This window comes from Rhinichthys klamathensis, unplaced genomic scaffold (genome assembly GCF_029890125.1).
Source record: "Rhinichthys klamathensis goyatoka isolate OS25496 unplaced genomic scaffold, OSU_Roscu_1.1 h1tg000223l_1, whole genome shotgun sequence".
NCBI classification, from domain to species: domain Eukaryota; kingdom Metazoa; phylum Chordata; class Actinopteri; order Cypriniformes; family Leuciscidae; genus Rhinichthys; species Rhinichthys klamathensis.
The window spans coordinates 4,002,895-4,021,649 of record NW_026606747.1 but is presented as its reverse complement, the minus strand read 5'-3'; the positions used below and the strand labels follow the sequence as shown (position 1 = coordinate 4,021,649).

The window sequence follows — 18,755 nt, the reverse complement described above, 5'->3', positions numbered from 1 at the left end:
AATCATAAAGAGCAAAGATTACATTTTCTAAACCAAAAACAACTCCACCACAAGGGGGAAAAAGAACACAAACTCAAACATACAACTAGACAACACACAAGTCAAATCTAACAAGACATGTAGAAAACAACACAATAGAAAAAGAAAACACCACAAAATTGCTCTGTGTATATGAATCGTTTCATATGGCGTTTCAAACATTGTCATTTTACAGTGATGCTTCAGACTGAAGAGAGACCTTAAAGTGTAATGGCTGTCTGGAGATGCTGGATGTTTGGTTTAAATATAGCGTGGAATGGAGGACATACGCAGAGTTGTGAGTGATAGAAAGACAATTAGAGAACTTAGTTCAGAATCAGATGAAATGCTGTTACTGAAGGGAAATTCAAAGTCCTGATTGATTAGTGTATAACAAACAGAACGTTACCATATGGTTCCCATTTGGTTATTTTTTTGGGAACCAAATAAGAACGTTCTCTGTAGTTTAAAAAAAAAATATATATATAACCTAAAGAGACCTTCCCAGAACGTTCCCTGCAGAATATTTTATAATCTAAAGAGAACTTTTCAGAACCTTCCCTGCAGGTTAGTTTTAGGTTTTATTTTATAACCTAAAGAGAAGGCTCCCTTAACATTCACTAATGTTCTATAAAGTTATGTAAATGTTAGGACAAAACGTTCTTTAAACCATTTAAAAAACATTTCCAAAATGATAGAATGGAATGTTCCTCTAACGTTCACATAAACCAAGAAAAAACCTTTCTTAAAGGATAATTCCGGTATTTAACACTTTGAGTCTATTTTCTAGTTTGTTTTGGATGAACTAGAGTGGTGGACTTAGAAATTTTGACGATGGGTCCTGTCTCGACTTTTTAAATATTTTAGAATCGCCTCTGAGCGCTTCAGAGTGGATGTCTATGGGCATACTCAAACATGTCCTTAAAACAACCCTTAACGTTCGTTTTCAAAACTGTGCAACTCACCGAGTGGTTAGTGGTGTTCGTTGATGTTCCAAAACAAGTAGCGTAGCGAAATACAGTTTCTGTCGTGTTTTATTTGCCATTTTTTAAAATCGTATTGATGTCTGCTGGAGGACTCAGTGCTCGTTGATATTACTGCGCTACCGGAAACGGAAAGGGGTCTGTTTACATTTGGTTGTAGTCTTTTCGCTCGGTTCTCCGTCTCTCAGAAGGCTAGCGTGAGCTGAGCAACTGCGGCAAAGTGGTTGTCGCCATCAAGTGGTCGGGAGTGTGCTAACGCTTCAGACTCAAATATCGAGCGGAAGTTTATACGCGGTTGTGAGGTATCTGAAAAAATTGTTCCAGTATAGCAAATAACACGGATTGAAAGCATACATTGCGCCGATATATTTGTTTTTAATCATCAACGAACACCACTAACCACTCGGTGAGTTGCACAGTTTTGAAAACGAACGTTAAGGGTTGTTTTAAGGACATGTTTGAGCATGCCCATAGACATCCACTCTGAAGCGCTCAGAGGCGATTCTAAAATATTAAAAAAGTCGAGACAGGACCCATCGTCAAAATTTCTAAGTCCACCACTCTAGTTCATCCAAAACAAACTAGAAAATAGACTCAAAGTGTTAAATACCGGAATTATCCTTTAATACTTTAAAAAAAACTGATGTTTTGAACGTTCAGAAAACATTCAGAAATAATGTTCACACAAACCAAGAAAAACGTTCTTAAAGGAGTCATAATGTGCAATTTTCACTTTTCCATGAGAATCAATGTATGTTATGATTGACTAACTATTATACATTGGCCGGGATGTCGATATTCAAAAGTGAAGCGTTTGTTTACCCCAGGGTTCTTAAACTAGCCAACGTGCACGCGCACTCAAATACGAGATTTCAATTTCTCCCCCGACTTGACGTCAAGACGGGGCCGGATATACCATATATGGACACCGCAGAGGAGGCCCGCCCTGCCCCTCTCCCCATCATATTCAGTCAAGAAAGATGCAGAAACGTAGTGCACACGTGAGTTGCTCTGTGGTTGACTGTCATAATCCACATTCTAATGTTTTTTCTTTACCCCAAACTGACCAAACTACCAGGGACCAGTGGATGAAATTTATTTTTAATGACCCTGTTCCATCATTCCATCATATCATTGTATTGATTTGTTTATATAATAGATAAGGATAGATAAATTAAAAAAAAACAGTCAAGAATTAATAAACATAAAGAAAAACATAACGTTACATGTCTGCAGATGAAAATTATTAAATATCTAAAAAACCACAACGTCAAAAAAGGCAAAAACAACACATTATAGCAAACGTTAATCTCTATAACCACTGTAAGCTGAAAATAAAGTAGACTACATCTCCGTTAATGTAATCTACATTAAATTAAAGCTAAACTTATGTGGGAGTAAATAGCAAAAAAACGTTTTAGCTCGTTACTGATGTTAATGTATGTCTCAGTCAAAAAAATTGTCTTTACCATTCAGAGACATGTTGATGTAGACGTCCTTCAATTGACTGTTGTTCCTCTTCCGTTTCCAGCTCTGGTTCAGAGTCTGGCTCAAACATATAGCCTACGGTTGAATCCCGTAGGTCGCGGCCAGGTCGCGTTCATTAACAACTTGCGCCATGATCTCTTTTTGGAATGATATGCTGAAGTTACCTGCGGTGTCAAGCCCCCTCCTTCCTGCCACCAATCAACGCGCCCCTCATTTGCATTATTAAAATGACCGTCCACGACAGCCAAAACCTCGCATCAGATCTCGCGAGACAATAATGCATTCAGAAATAAGGGTCAAACGAGCTCTGTGTTTATTTTTTTCCAAATGTTCTTTTTTAGAAGGGCATGAAATGACTATAATAGAGCGTGGGTATCAAAGTTAATACTACATTATGACTCCTTTAAAGCAGCACTCAGTAAGAATTCCGTTTTTGTCAAACAGCGACCCCTAGAGTCGCAGTGGAGCACTTGTACTGTCGTGAATAGCACTCACGCAGAGATGGCTCGCACTCACGGCCGGATCCCCTCCCCCTGTACACCGGTACCTGTTCAGTAGGATGGACGCTGTAACGAGTGGAAATAAGGTGTGGCCCCTTTAAGAGCTGCGCGCGCCCAACACCACATGTATACGGCGCCGGGTTATTTCTGTTTGATGCTCATTTTATCAGAATTTTATCAGATCCGTTTTTTTGCCGTAAAGCAATTCGTTACCTCGCGAGACCTGATATCACACGATACTTCCTAACAACTTCCCAAAGTTGCAAGGGTGGTTTTGCGGCTCACAGGCACCAGGGGGGTGCGAGACGACCACCATTCAACACGAAATCAGTAATATAAACATTACAATGACTCCAAAGCTGTTCGGTTAAGGTAAAAAAGTTACTTAGTTCACCTTTAATTTGTTTAATGCAGAATAAGGTTCCTCACCGTATTATTTACAGATAAACATCAGTTTATCTTTCCATATGATAATGTAATTCTGCTATAACAACATCAATCACTTGCATCTTATGCATTTTATTTCTTTATCCATTCATCATATTAATTTAATAATGGTAATTTACTTGGTATTAATTTACTTAATTTACTTCATTGTGTTGATAATTGTTAAGGAGAAATTCCTTAGCTGGTGCCCCGAGATAAAAATAGGGAGGGATAATCTGACACTCTCACATTCACCATAAGTGATGTGTGACCAAAACTCAAAACATAATTTGGTGCCTTGTGTGAAAATCACAAAAATGGGAACATCAAGCTAACAATACTATGAGCTCAAGATCAGAGTTTATATGCAAAGGTCAAATGACAAAAAACAACAAATGGAGCAAATGTTTGTCTAAGACTGCAATTATGGATAATTAAACAAATAAAAAATCTACTGATGAAACTGCTGGCCTTTCTGAATTAAGAATAGAGAATCACTAGCCTGAAACAATGAGGTGACATACACCATTGTTAATCCTCGACAATCTCTAATTTAGTAGCTCACTGAGTTAATAATGAACAGTCTGACGTGATCACAGATCTCTGATCTGTATGTACCATGACTCAGATTTGATTAAACACTGAATACACTAAATACAGACCTTCACTGCAGACGTTGTCATGGCATGTGTGTTTTGAGAGCTGGGCGACCCAGCTGGCCAGCTTTACTACATTATTCTGGTAGGCAGTAACAGATTGAAAACACAAGCGGTCTTTCACCCAAGCTGGCAGGATGATTATGGTTCCAGCTTAAAGCCAATGACACAGAAAGGCCCAGCAGACAGATGGGGTCAGCTGTTTCCAAACTGGGGGACTCAGGGTAATAAAAAGGGGGACGCGATAATTGACACTGAGGAGTTGGGGTGGAGGAGGGATGCTGGAAAACTGTCGTGGAACAGAAGTCAGTCAGCTATAATATATATAGTGATGCTCCAACGCAGTTTTCAAAGAACTTTTGTATCACACACTTACCGATGCTTGTATCGAAATGACAACACCACGTGATTGATAACGTTGGAAGTTTCTAATGTCATTCAGTATTGGAAGATGGGGACAGCTGGTTTGAAAAAATTGGCACTTCGCGACACCACCAGATGTATAAAAGAGGGTTATCTTCGAGATTAAGACACGCAAATGACTGTATTTTGAGAAAGAGTGAGAGATCAATGGAGAATGGTGGTACACGAGGAGGGAAGAGAGGTCGATCCATAGTTTGGGAGCATTTCGACATGAATACCCTACTAAGGTAGGCTAATGTGTATAATAATTCTTCTTCAATAATTGTATTGATGTTTATATTTTTCCAGGTTCGATGCTAGCTTTGTACTCAACAAATGGCGTACAACATCAATATGTCCTCAATATTGATGCACCTTAGGGCTAAGCATGCAGATAGCCCTACACCCCCACCCTATGGTGCAGGTGCTGCAGCAAGGCCTACTCACAGTAAGTAGCCTAACTTTTATTTTAAGATTATACAGTGGTGGCCAAAATTATTAGAACATAACATATTTAAGAGGTTCAGTTATTTTCCAAGAGGACAATGACCCTAAACATTATTTTTTACTATTTCCGGAACTACCTGTGATGGAAGGAATCTGCTGGAACACTGAAAACGATGGACTGGCCCCATCAAAGTCCGGACCTCAACCCCATTGAGCAAATTTGGGAAAATAAACTGGACAGATCTATTGTACATTCAAAGGAAGTTTTCAGGAAATATATAGACACTATGTCAGAGATATGTGCTTTTGGACAACAAATATTAAAAGTTAAGAGTGGATAAAAACAGTACGACTCACTTCATCTTCACTGCATTTTTCATGAAAATTATGAAATGATATCTTGTTTTGGAGGCAAAAAAAAGGTAAATATTTTCTGATCTTTCGGGTGTTCTAATAATTTTTGCCACCACTGTATATAATAGAAATTATTATTTAAAAAAAAATAGGGTAAAAAAAAAGAAAAAGAAAAATTTTAATAGGGTCCAGACAACAAAAGCAGGATGAGGCCCTTGTCCAGATGGTTGTGAAAGACACTCAGCCATTTTCTGTGGTTGAGGATGAAGGCTTCAGGGCTTTGGTTAGCCTGCTGGACCCTGCCTACATCCTCCCCAGTAGGACAGCTCTGAAGGCAATGGTAGCCGTGAAGCACATAGAGTAACATGCCACTATGTGACCTCAGAGTGGTAGCTCTCATCCATCGTTCTGTGCATGGCCAAGTTCCCCAAGACCCACACAACAGCTCACATCGCAGAGGCAAAAGCCAATCTAATGGGGAATGGGGTATCTCTGGAAAAGGGAGCTGCATGGTCACTGGTGGTGTAAAAAACTGGTGCAGGTCTCAACTTGGTGGTGAAGAAGGCTATTGATTCAACTCCTGAGATAGAAGACCTCTGTACGCTAGGGTGCGCAGACTGACCACCGGGGGTGCGCGAGAGAATGTTTGCAATGGCGGGAAAGATTTTTTGTCTCTTTATTATTTTTACGTATTTACTGAGGTAAACTTCACATGCCAAAGTTTTATTGAGAAATACAATTTCACATTACAATCTTTAAATTACTTATGATTTAATTTCGTTTTACAAGCACGTCTGTGTCACAATAGCCCCGCCCTATTCATAATAGGCACTAAGTGAAAAAATGTATTCATTTATTTTTTCGCTTACTACATTCATCAAAATGGACACCTGGTTAAAAACGGGCACTTTAAAGAAATCAAGGGACAGTAGTGAGCCATCTACATCGGCATCTTCTGTGGAGATGTGCACCGACCACGACGCTGAATATATGGAGAAACCCGATCGAACAGACTCAGAGGATAATGAACGGGGTGAAGAGGCGGAACTAGGCCTACATTCGAGAGTGAGAAAATGTCAAGTAAGAAATGCAAATACAGTGACAGTTACATTGGTTACGGGTTTATATGGATTGATGATGCAGAAAGTCCAAACCCGCAATGTGTAGTCTGTGGTAAGGTTTTAGCTAATAGCAGTCTCAAGCCCTCATATATGGTCCGGCACTTACAAACAAGACATAGTCAATTACAAGACATGCCTGCAAGTTTTTTCCAAGGAAAATTGGAGGAACTGCAGAAGAAGAAAAAAAATTATCCACTCTCATTCAGGCTTAGGGACTGCCAAAAATGCACAGAAAGCTTCATATCTGGCAAGCTCGATATTTACATAGCTAAAAAAGGTATGCCCCACACAATTGGAGAAAATCTGGCCTTACCTGTTGCCAAAGACAGGGTAAACTGTATGCTCGAGGAGAAAGCAGCAAAGACGCTGGACAAAATCCCTCTCTCTGACAATACTGTGGCTCTTCGTGTTGATTCGATATTTCCTGACATCCTCAGTCAGCTAAAAAAAACTGTGAATTCTTCTCACTGCAAGTCGACGAGTCTACTGACGTAGCGAATCTAGCTAATCTTCTGGTGTAGGTCCGTTATGTATTTGAGAACACAGTTCTTGAAGATTTTTTTGTTTTGCCGTCTCCTTGTCACATGTTCAACAGGGGAAGATATTTTTTATTTGATGGATAGCTTTTCAGAGTACACGAAATTGACTGGGCGCGATGCGTTGGAGTTTGTACAAACGGGGCGAAATCAATGAAGGGGAGACACAAAGGAGCAGTGGCTCTCATCCGAAAAGTTGCACCATCAGTTTCCTGGGTGCACTGCAGTATCCACCGAGAAGCCCTAGCAACGAGAAACATGCCAGGTGAACTTTTGTCTGTACTTCATGACATAGTGAAAATCGTCGTCTTCATCAAGGCACGTCCGTTAAATTCACTGAATTTTCGCACTATATGGAACGAAATGGGCAGCGAGCATGAAACACTTCTCCTGCACACAGAAGTGCGCTGGTTATCACATGGAAAGGTCTTAGCAAGGAGTTTTGAGCTCAGATGTGAAGTTCAGGAATTTTTTGTTCACAATCCGTTTCACTTGTCATCATGCTTGCAAGACGACATCTGGCTTCAGAAGCTGGCATATCTGGCAGACATATTTTCTTCTCTGAATGAACTTAGTTTAAGTCTGCTGGGTCTTTTTACCACCTTTTTCAACACCCAGGACAATGTTGAAGCACTTATTAAAAAGATTGTTTTCTGGGCCATCTGGATAAATACAAACTCCACTGAGTGGACTCCACTTTCCTCTTCTATCTGAATTTTTGCAATCCCTTGAATCTGTGCTAAGTGATTGTGTCTAAAGCCTCATAATTGAACATCTCAACCAGCTCAGCCAAAATCTGCCGACTTACTTCCCCCCTATGGACCAATCTCAGACATGGATTCGGAATCCCTTTTATGTCACTCCTCCAATCCCACATCTCTCATTTCAATAGAAAAGTTAATGGAGTTATCATCTGATGGGAGACACAACATACTTTTTAAAAATAAGTCACTGGTGGATTTCTGGGATTTAAGCAATGGTGGAGTATCCAGGATTGTCAAAAGCAAGCACTTAAAGGGGTGATGAACTGAGAAATCAAATTTTCCTTCAGCTTTAGACATCTAAGAGGTCATCAAATTATAAGAATATCCTGTAAGTTTCAGAACTGAAAACGTCCTTGTTAGTCCAATAAAAGCTTTTATTGACACCAGGCTCAGCAAATGACTCGTTTTTCAAAGTGGGGAACTATGACGACAAAGAGGATAAAACACCACCCCCGCAGAAGAAGATCAACGCCTACTTCAACACGGCCGGTTTAGCCCCGCCCACCGATTCGCGCATTACACGAAACTCATTATAATATGCAAAACTGTTATCCACTCACAGCAGTGGGCGTTTACTTCCAAGTCTTCAATGCGAGACGCCCATAAAAACCGAGCGTTTTTGAGCTAGGCTCAAAACTAGGGTAGAAAATAGCCTATTACTTATTCATTTTGATGTTTTTGAATGTAAAAACCAAGCGAACGTCATATGTTGACCTCAGACAACAATATAAAACAATTTAAAAAGCCAGTTCATGACCCCTTTAAAGTGTTGATGCCCTTTGCAACCACATACTTATGCGAGAAAGGCTTTTCTGCACTGACATTGTTGAAAACTAAACATCGACAAAGACTAAAAAACAAAAAAAAAAGGTCATAGTAATTTTTTTTGTATTTATAGCTGAATTTTTTTATGTTTTATAATCTACAGTGAATATTTGTATTTAGTTATTGCAATAAAAAATGTGAAGTTTAACCAGAGTAAGGTGTTGGGGGGTGCTTGACAGGTGTCAAACACTAGAAAGGGGTGCATGCTGTAAAAAATTTGGGAACCACTGCCCTAGGGCTCAAGATCATGGGTCACTTCAGATCCAGCACCACGGCCGAGGACAGACTGTCACCGTTTCAAGTGCCTTGGGATTCTTGGGCCTTTCCACCAAGCCACGGTGGAAATATCAGAGGGTAAAAGGGTGTCAGGATCCAAAGTGATCCCAATGATCTGAATGTTGAAAACATCCATTCGAGAGATGAGTACCCAAATGACATCAGATATGGGCTCACGACTGGCTGCAAACGTGCTCAAACAACTGAATGAGAGGTTTGTCACACAAAAGAGCTGCCTTGCTCTGGCAACACTTTAAGACCCACGTTTTAAAATGGTTGTTTTTCTTAATGGCACCTGTGCCCAGACTGCGATGAAAAACATTGGCAACATTGCAGACGCTACAGTGGAAGTACAGAAATACCGTAGGGACCCCATTCTGCCACGTTGTGTTGATCCACTTGAATACTGGTCTAGACAGAAGATGGAGTATCTATACATCCATGGCCTGGCTAAACCCTACTTGTGTACACCTGTATCCTCTGTCCCATGTGAGAGAGCATTTTCCAAGGCTGGATAAGTAATCAGCAAAAACTGAACCCCAACACACTGGAAAAGATTCTGTTTTTGAATATAAATATTAAGGCCTTTGCGATCTACACCCAAAGTACATTCCCTGACAAAAAAAGACTCCATTATTCATAAAGGCTGCATTTACACTGCAGGTCTTGATGCCCAAATCCGATTTTCTGACTATTTCCGATTTTTTCGACGACCCGCTTACATCATCTTTTAAAAGTGACCCGTATACGATTTTTGCATTTACACTATACACTGCTGAAACTACCAAATGTAGACGTTCTGACCCGGAAAAGGAAGTAAAACAGCAAGAAATGCAATGGATGCAGATGCAAATAAAATTATCCAGTGTTTTGCTTTCCACAATATTTTGAAAAGTCATCAAAAAAGTCAGCAAAACATTGGTCTCGTACGGCGGAGAAAAAAGAGGAGAGCCCTTGTTGGCACTGTTGCCTCCCCATATCTCGTGAAATGTCTTCAAACACGGATTTATTTCTGTAATAACCCTGCATTTTGGCCTGCACTGTCTCTTCGCCCCAAACACTCAAAAGACATGAAACCTCCGCATTGCTCCACTGTGTGTATCCTTCGTCCTCCATCGCGCCTATAATAAGTCATGTGATCTCAGTTGGTGGTGTCCACCTGAGTTGATGTCACTTTTTTAAAGATGTACGACTCGCATTTACTGGGGAATATCCGATTTGTCTGCTTACATGGCACACGCAAATGCACGTATCCGATTCATATCCGATTTATTACCACATATGAGTGAGGCCTGAATCCGATCTGAGAAAATCGGAATCCATGCGGTTTTTTCCTGCTTACACGTTCATGGGTCATATCCAATCTGTTTCACATGAGAGGAAAAAATCGGATTTGGGTCACTTGAACCATGCAGTCTAAATGGGGCCTAAGTGAATCCATTGACCAGGCTACACATGACACGAGTTGCGGTCTCATTGGCACATATTGAATTGAAAATGAAATGAAATCAGGCATTTATATAGCGCTTTACTATTTGCTACTGTACACCCAAAGCGCTTTACAGTCATATCAGGGGGTCTCTCCTCAACCACCACCAGTGTGCAGCATCCACTTGGATGATGCGACGGCAGCCACAGTACAACAGCGCCAGTGCGCTCACCACACACCAGCTACAGGTGGAGAGCAGAGAGAGGGATAGAGCCCTTCATCCCAGGAGTCTCCCATCCAGGTACTAACCAGGCTTAACCCTGCTTAGCTTCAGGCTACTGGGTGAAATGATCAGATAATTTAGATGAGTTTAGATCAGATTAGATAGAACTGTATTGATCCCAGATTGGTTCCACTCTTGTATGTCACAGAATTCCGAAGTTTTGTTCGGTCACGTGTTTTTTCAAACCGTATATCCTCTGCTCCGCGATGATTTGTTAGATATGGTGGAGAAAACAAGTCTGACCACAAGATGTCGCTAATGCGTGTTGTGTTAAAAGCTTCGAGTAATGAACCGTTTTTCGGCACAATTTTTAATGAAACTTCAGAAAGCCTCGGTTTCCAATTACTAAATATTTATACGCCTCCTCTCGCACTAATTGGGTGGATTATCTGAATGTGCTTCTCCCGAACTTTGTTAAAAAGGTATTGTGTTCTGTCACGCACTGTCTTGCTTTGATAGATCCAAAATTTTAACGGCTTAACGGCTAATCTAAAGGCTTAACACAGAAGAACGATGAAATCACATCACATTTAATAAACACTAGGAATAATACAGAGGAAAAACCAGCCTGAAATGTTAGCACAAGACAATGAACAGAAGATAACTGAGTGAATGAACAGAGTGGTTATATACACAAGATGACAAGGGGCTAACGAGAGACAGGTGAAGGTGATTAGTTGTCATGGAGATTAACAAGGGTTTATATGCAAACTTACAAGACAGAAATGTAAACAAGGGAAATAGGAACTAACCCACAGGGACTGAACACAGGCACATCAAGACAAAATAATACAAAAATAAAAGTCCTTGAACATAGACACGGGGTAATTGCAACACTTAAACTGTTCATCAAATAAAGCAATCATGTCTCTAGTCAGCATTCATGTACAAGACACATGAAAGAAGCGCCAGTATCAAATACTCAGATGAGCGGTTATTATGCAGCGATGTATATGATGTATTATCGAGGAATAACTGACCTTGGAATTTTGCAATGTCTGAATCAAGCATTTCTGAGTGCTAATAAATCTCATATTGCATAATATTCATTTGGTTTTATTTTTTATACCGTTGATTATTTTTCTAATCCAACGTTTTTGAGGAGGCACTTCCTCCCTTACGTTCTCAGTGAACATACATCTGGCTCACGTGTGTGTGTGTGTGTTTACTCACTAATCTCCAGCTGTCTCTGTATCCGTCTTTTACAGCGTTCCCTGTAATCTGATTGCGTTGCATTATATTCAGACATCACCTCCACAAATTTACGTGACAAGGTGGAGTGCTGAAAAACAGAGTCCACTTATAGTAATGTACACAAACCCACATGTATCTGCCAGTCATCAGTGAGTAGCAGACTGACGTGTTGGCATGCAGAGTCTCACCTGTATTTTCCGTATCCTCAGATCAGCTGATGGGCATTCACTGTTTACTGCCTCCTGCTCTATGGTCAGCTGGATACCTTAAAAAAATTGGAGACATCCCTGTGGTTATTCATTTACATGCTCTAAAGACAGTACTGATCAATAAATAAGAACCAAACTTGTTCCAAATCCCTCTGGAATGTGTTATTGTGTGTATTTCTATCAGTGCCATGATGTTGTGGGAGAGATGCATCATATGATACCACAATCGCTGAATGCTAATGATATGACCGGCTCTCTATTTCTAATGCCAGAAAGCCCATTCATGTGTTCATGACTCAAGATTAGATTATTGTAATGCATTACTTGGAGAATTTCCTTCAGGGTTATTGAATTAGCTACTGAACCAGCTGAAGCTTCACTAAATTTGCTGTCTACTGCGTTTCAGACACATTAAAACTACTGCTAATTACTTGTAAAGCTCTTATCACACTACAGTCCATCAAATTCTTTGCAATCGCAAAATTATGGCCAGTTAATGATACCCAGAATATCAGAAAATATCAGTTCAGGATTCAGAGAGTTTAACTTTAAACCAAAGACTCATCTCTTTAGTAAGTCAGCTCACAAGTATTAAGAACAAAGCCAGTGCTGTGTGTGACTCACAGGTGAAGAGAGAGTGCCCTGAAGTCATGTGGTAATGGTTTCTCTGATGCTTCTGTGTGTAACATGACTATAGTTGCAGTTTAAATGCATGTTTTTGAGGATGATGGACTCACTCTTTAACTTGGAGCGCACTTTATTAGCCAACTTCTTGATATCTGTCATCAACTCCTCCAACTCTGCTTTTGCTTCTGTTAAAAAATAAAAGAGAGAGAGACAGAATGTTTATATGCACATCATGTCTGATCTTCAACTACTGAAATATTCCAATTTTACTGTATGTAATGTAGGCTGTTCAGCATATTTGAATAAGGTAACACATTATTTTCCAACTCTTCTCTTCTAGAAACACTGAGGATGTCCTTCATTTGATACAATGTATTTTTTTTTAGTAATTTTGTAGTCTTTTAATGCAGTGTTTTCCAACCCTGTTCCTGGAGGCACTAGCCTGACATCGTCATACTCAGACTCTAGTCAGCATGTGAGTCTGATACTGCTCCATTGGGCTGTGATTATGGGGCGTGTTTCAACCGAACCAGGAAACAAAATGCCTCTGCACTCAATTGGATCGACAAATGCCTTGAACAGGTTCTCTGTTCCTCTTTTAAAATGAATGCGCTGTCGATATCTTCTATAACAGACGCGATGGCTGAATCTCCACATCTAAATTCTCCAGCGGCAGCCATTCTTGTTGTAAATTAATTCAACCCAATCGCTCTTTGGTGACGTGGATGATTACGTTACTGTTGATCATCTGTCCATCATCGTATAAACCCCGCCCTGACAATTTGATTGGTCCGAACAGCTTTGGTTCGAGCATAGTTGGTCCACAGCAGACCGAACTTCCTGACCTCAAATGTTGTGGGCGGGGCTAAGCTCGGCTGGCATCCAGGCTATGGAGGCACACCAACACTACACATTTTCAAACTCCTCTTCCAACTTCCAAATCATCAGCTCGTTAATAGAGACTCCAAGACCAGAAATAGAGGGGTCAGATAAGGGAGACATCTGAAAAAATTCTGTTTCTCAGGCAGACTGATCTCATGAAATGGCGTATGTATGACACGCCAATTCGTATTTCCATTTTTGGCGTGCTATCAACACGCATAATCGCTTTTCAGCGTGTTTATCAACGCCTTTGACTAAACGTTATATTACTGTATTATGTATATATAGATATATGACCTACCCCAACCCCGTCCCTAAACCTACCCATCACTGGGGTTAATACCATTTATGAGTCTTCTCCTACCATCCTAGGAAAAGAAATATCGCTCCACAGATCTAGATATAGCTTTTGCTTCGTTTCGCTCGGACATTTAACGGCGTACACATACACGCGGAATCACTCGGACATTTAATGGCGTAGACATACACGCAAAAGATTTCGGCGTGGACATACACGCGGATAGCTCAAAATGCGTAGAGATAACACGCCACTTGACTTGAAAGTGGCGTGTATGTTTACGCAAAGTCATGATGTCATGTTGTCTCAGGTGTAAATTCTTGTTGAAATGTGTGATTTGGCTCAAACTTGGTTTTTGTGTAGTTTCCCTTGTGCTCAGTCCGAGTACCGTAAAACTTCAAATAGTAGCCCGGGCTTTTATTTTCCCAAATCGTCGAACTGCACCGGCTTGTATTTGAGACAGGCGTCTATATGAGACAGGCCTTTATAATTTAGTGTTTAGATGTTGTTCATTGAGTGTATAGGCCTGTCTCTAATCTCTAAAAATCTCCAAATGCTCCATGTGAAACTGCGGTCTTCCGACCTTTTACTATTGCGTCAATTGATTTTGATTAATATGCGCGAGGGAGAGAGAGCAAGACAGCGCTCGTGTTGTTTGAAGACGTGAGAGTGCGCGCGCGCGGCCGGAGCGCTCTCTCTCTCTCTCTCTCTCTCTCTCTCTGCTCGTTACGCGCCCTGTCAGGCGCAGCAGTCTCTATTCTACATCACTCACCGATCAAAAAAGGCTTTGGAGGGACGAAAATTTGCTTTGGCCGCCGCCAAAAAGCGGACGATCTGACGGTTTTAGAGGATTAAATACAACCCGAAACTAAAAAACAGACCCGGCCTCTATTTGAGACCGGCCTTTATTTACCCAAACCTGCAGCCACACCAGGCGTGTAAAAGAGACAGGCGTCTATTTGGGACTCGGCTATTATTTGAAGTTTTACAGTATGTGGTTAGAAAGGTGTGAATGTGACAATTTTTCCGTGTTTTGGGTATAACTTCTTGTTGCAATGTGCTATGTTGCATGCGTCTTGTGTTTAACCAAACGTATTTAAGACAGTTAAATTTGTAATCACACATTTGGGATTAATCATGATTAATTGCACCTGAAATTAAAGTTTTTATATATTTTTATATTGTAATACTTTCACATTGAACCTCCAAAATTATGTAGAAACAACATAAAGACAGTGTATTTTACATATTTGTTTAATGGCATCTTTTTACTAAGCACTATGAATGAAGGTCAGTATCACTGATACCAGTACTGATACTGACACGTTTTCACTAATTTAAAATGAGGATTTCATACATTTCAGGTGTTTGTTCACAGAGAGTGACAGTAGAGATTTTAGTTATTTTTTGCATCTTATTGAATGAATGATAGTGTAATCTTATACTGTAGCACAGACAGACAAAGGATAACAGGAAAAAACCTGCTGCTGCATTAATTGCATTAAAGCATTAATTCATTAAACTGAAGAAAAAAGTTGAAAAATGAATCGAAAAATTGATAGCCCTAATGAATGAATGAATGAATAATTTATTTCTTTTCTTTTCTTTTTCCTCTTCAGAACATGATCATTAGTAACAGAACATATTTTAACAAAAAATAATAAGAACATAATCTCAGCATGTTCAAAAGAAAAGAAAAAATATAGAAAAAAAAGGAGAAGGAAGAAGCTAACTTATATTTGCCTTCCCCTTTTATACATCTAGCTTTGAAACGGCTACTGTTTTCTCTTTACAAAGTATCATAATCTATCATTTTTGAGAAAAAAAAAAACTTGATCATTTGCAGTACATTTATCTAAAAATAAATCACACAATACAATTATAAAATGAGAAAGAAAGACAAAAGTAATAAAAAGACACAAAATGTAATACTAACAATAATATAAATATTAATGAAATGGCAAGAAACAGACTGTATGGTAATTCAAATCAACCTCTTGAAAAGAAAATGAGACATTTGTCCCAAGTCCACCTTAATTCATATACTTTTCTAATATAGACATTTTAAACCTTCTTTTAAATTGCACAATATGATTGCTTTCCTTAATTATTACAGGTAAATTATTCCACAACCTCACCCCATTGACAGATATGCACATGCTTTTGAGTGTGGTACGTGCCATTGATTGAGAGAGATTTCCTCTCCTTCTTAAATTGTATCTACTATCTCTTTCCTTAAACCATTTTTTAATATTACTAGGAAGTACTTTGTTTTTAGCTTTGTACATGATTTGTGTAGTCTTAAGATCCACTATGTCTTTAAATTTTAATGCCTGCAATGTTAAAAATAGTTCATTTGTATGTTCATAATAACCAACATTGCAGACTATTCTTATTGCCTTTTTCTGCATTGTGCATATCGTCTTAAGGGTGGTTTTATAGGTATTGCCCCACACTTCTGTACAGTAGTGCAAGTAAGGAAGAAAAAGCGCACAGTATAAAATATACATTGTATCTCGGTTCAATATGTGTCTCACTTTACAAAATATACCATTAATCTTTGCCAATTTAGAACTAATATAGTTGACTTGAGGTTTCCAGCTTAGTTTATGATCAATTATTACTCCTAAAAAGGAGTTTTCATAGACTCTTTCTAATCTGGAATTATCACACAATACTTCAATAGTTAAATCTTCGGGAATTCTACGTTTCCCAAAGATCATAAATTTAATTTTCTTTATATTGAGAGATAATTTGTTTAAGTCAAACCACAATTTAAGCTTAGCCAACTCTTTAGAGACAGTCTTCAACAAATTTTGGAGATTCTCTCCTTCACAAAATATATTTGTATCATCTGCAAAAATTACAAATTTCAACAAATCAGAAGTTTTAACAATATCATTTATGTATAATATAAATAATTTTGGTCCTAGAATTGAACCTTGTGGTACACCATATATTGTATTTTGGAGCTTCGACCTTTCCTCCCCCATCTGCACATATTGTTGTCTATGTTCTAAATAGCTTTTTATCCAGTTTAGCCCTATTCCCCTAATTCCATAAATTTCCAATTTTTGAAGCAAAATATGGTGATCTATTGTATCAAAGGCCTTTTTAAGGTCTATAAATACACCTATAGCAAACTTCTTATCATCAATACTGGTTGTTAATTCTTCCACCAGGTCAATTAAAGCCAGAGATGTAGAACGGTTTGTTCTAAAACCATATTGACTATCATTTAAGATCCCATATTTATCAATAAAACTATCCAATCTGATGGAGAATATCTTCTCCAGAATTTTAGAGAATTGGGGAAGCAGTGAAATTGGCCTATTGTTAGTATAAAGATTCTGTTCACCAGCTTTAAAGATAGGGACCACTTGAGCTATTTTCATATTTGTGGGAAAAGAACCGAATTTCAGAGAGAGATTGGAAATATATACTATGGGATCTACTATTACTGCAATTAGTTGTTTAATTAAAATATTATAACTAATATTGAATAATGAATAATGAAAACTAATATTTTCATGTTTTCAGTGTTTACGCCAAAAATGTCAGGAAAAAAATTACATAGTTCTGGAATTAAACAGAATGATGCAGGTTGATAGGTCTTTAACTTATTGGTAGCAATCATGTCGTTATCTACAAAGCACAGCTGATTGGTTGCTGTTGCAGAAGCAGCCAATGAGCTTGCTGCTCAAACATTCAAATACTTGTCATTGTTTACTGTTAACAGTCTGCAGCATGCTTTCAGAACCCTCCCCCCCTCCCCAGCTCCACCTGTAAGTCCAAGTCTCAGTACTTGCTCTGGAGTGCAGTGTAGCAGATCTATTCCGCCAAGACCAAATACATTAACATTGCCATATCCATTACCATACCAATCTCTATTAACATACCAATCTCCCTAGAGTTGTCATGACAGAACTATACTAAAACTACACAATTTTCAGTCTGTTTTGCATGTGTCATGGGTCCCCTGTGGGTTAGTGATTTTTAAGAGCTTATTTATCGAACAAACCAATCAAAGTATAGCCTTCCTGATTATGTTTGGGGCTCAGACTCAATCTCCCAGTTTAAATCTAGATTAAAGAAACACTCCTACTTTTTGGGACTTTAGCCTATTCACCTTATCCCCCAGAGTTAGATAAGTCCATACATACCTTTTTCATCTCCCTGCGTGCTATAAGTCTGTTTGACGCACCCACCGCTAGCCTAGCTTAGCACAAAGTCTGGATGTAAATGGTTGCAGCTAGCATACTAATCCAAATAAGTGACAAAATAACGCAAACATTTTCCTATTTACATGTTGTGATTTGTATAGTCACAGAGTGTACAAAAAACAAAGTCACATGAGACACAGACATATTTTAACCGTATAAATACTGGGAACTATATTCTCTGAAGGCGAAACACTGCTACTTGGGCGGAGTGATAACCGCAGCACCTGAGACGCGCCGTGGTGAGGAGCAGAAAGTTTGTTCAGAGTTTGGGTACGGTACGTCTCAGAGAATATAATTCCCAGTATTTATACGGTTAAAATATGTCTGTGTCTCATGTGACTTTGTTTTTTGTACACTCTGTGACTATACAAATCACAACATGTAAATAGGAAAATGTTTGCTTTGAAATGATGTGTATTGTGAAAAACGCTATACAAGTAAATGTGAATTGAATTGAATATACAATCATAACCAGTCATATCCGATCATATCAAACTCACTGTACTCACTTTAGAGGGTCTGTTAAAACTCAATGGGCTCAGGGAAGGCACAAGAGACATTGACTCCTGCTGTAACTTTACCAACTAGTGTCACTGTTGGACATAATACATAATATGCATTATTTTCTCATCAAAATTTTTGAGGAGGTACTACCTCCCTTGCCCCTGGAGGAAATGCCCCTCCACCCTCAAGGCACATCTAAAGACTTACATTGACTGTCTAGTGGCACCATTCAATAAGCTAATATTTTCTAATAGTGGAAAAGATATTTGAGCTTCGATGCACTATAACAAGGGAAGTCCCAGGGACAGAC

General features: G+C 39.1%; 1 protein-coding gene across 4 annotated transcripts in view; it reads right to left on the bottom strand.

The window, feature by feature from the left end:
• stx1a (syntaxin 1A (brain)) overlaps positions 1-18,755 on the bottom strand; it is a 96,776-nt gene that overhangs the window by 41,638 nt on the left and 36,383 nt on the right. For all 4 annotated transcript variants that reach the window (XM_056264687.1, XM_056264685.1, XM_056264684.1 and 1 more), the window contains exons 4-6: positions 12,649-12,723; positions 11,891-11,967; positions 11,682-11,790 (exon numbers count right to left, since the gene is read on the bottom strand). In XM_056264687.1, coding sequence (XP_056120662.1) covers positions 11,682-11,790; positions 11,891-11,967; positions 12,649-12,723 — 261 coding nt within the window. The remainder of the gene's footprint in view (positions 1-11,681; positions 11,791-11,890; positions 11,968-12,648; positions 12,724-18,755) is intronic.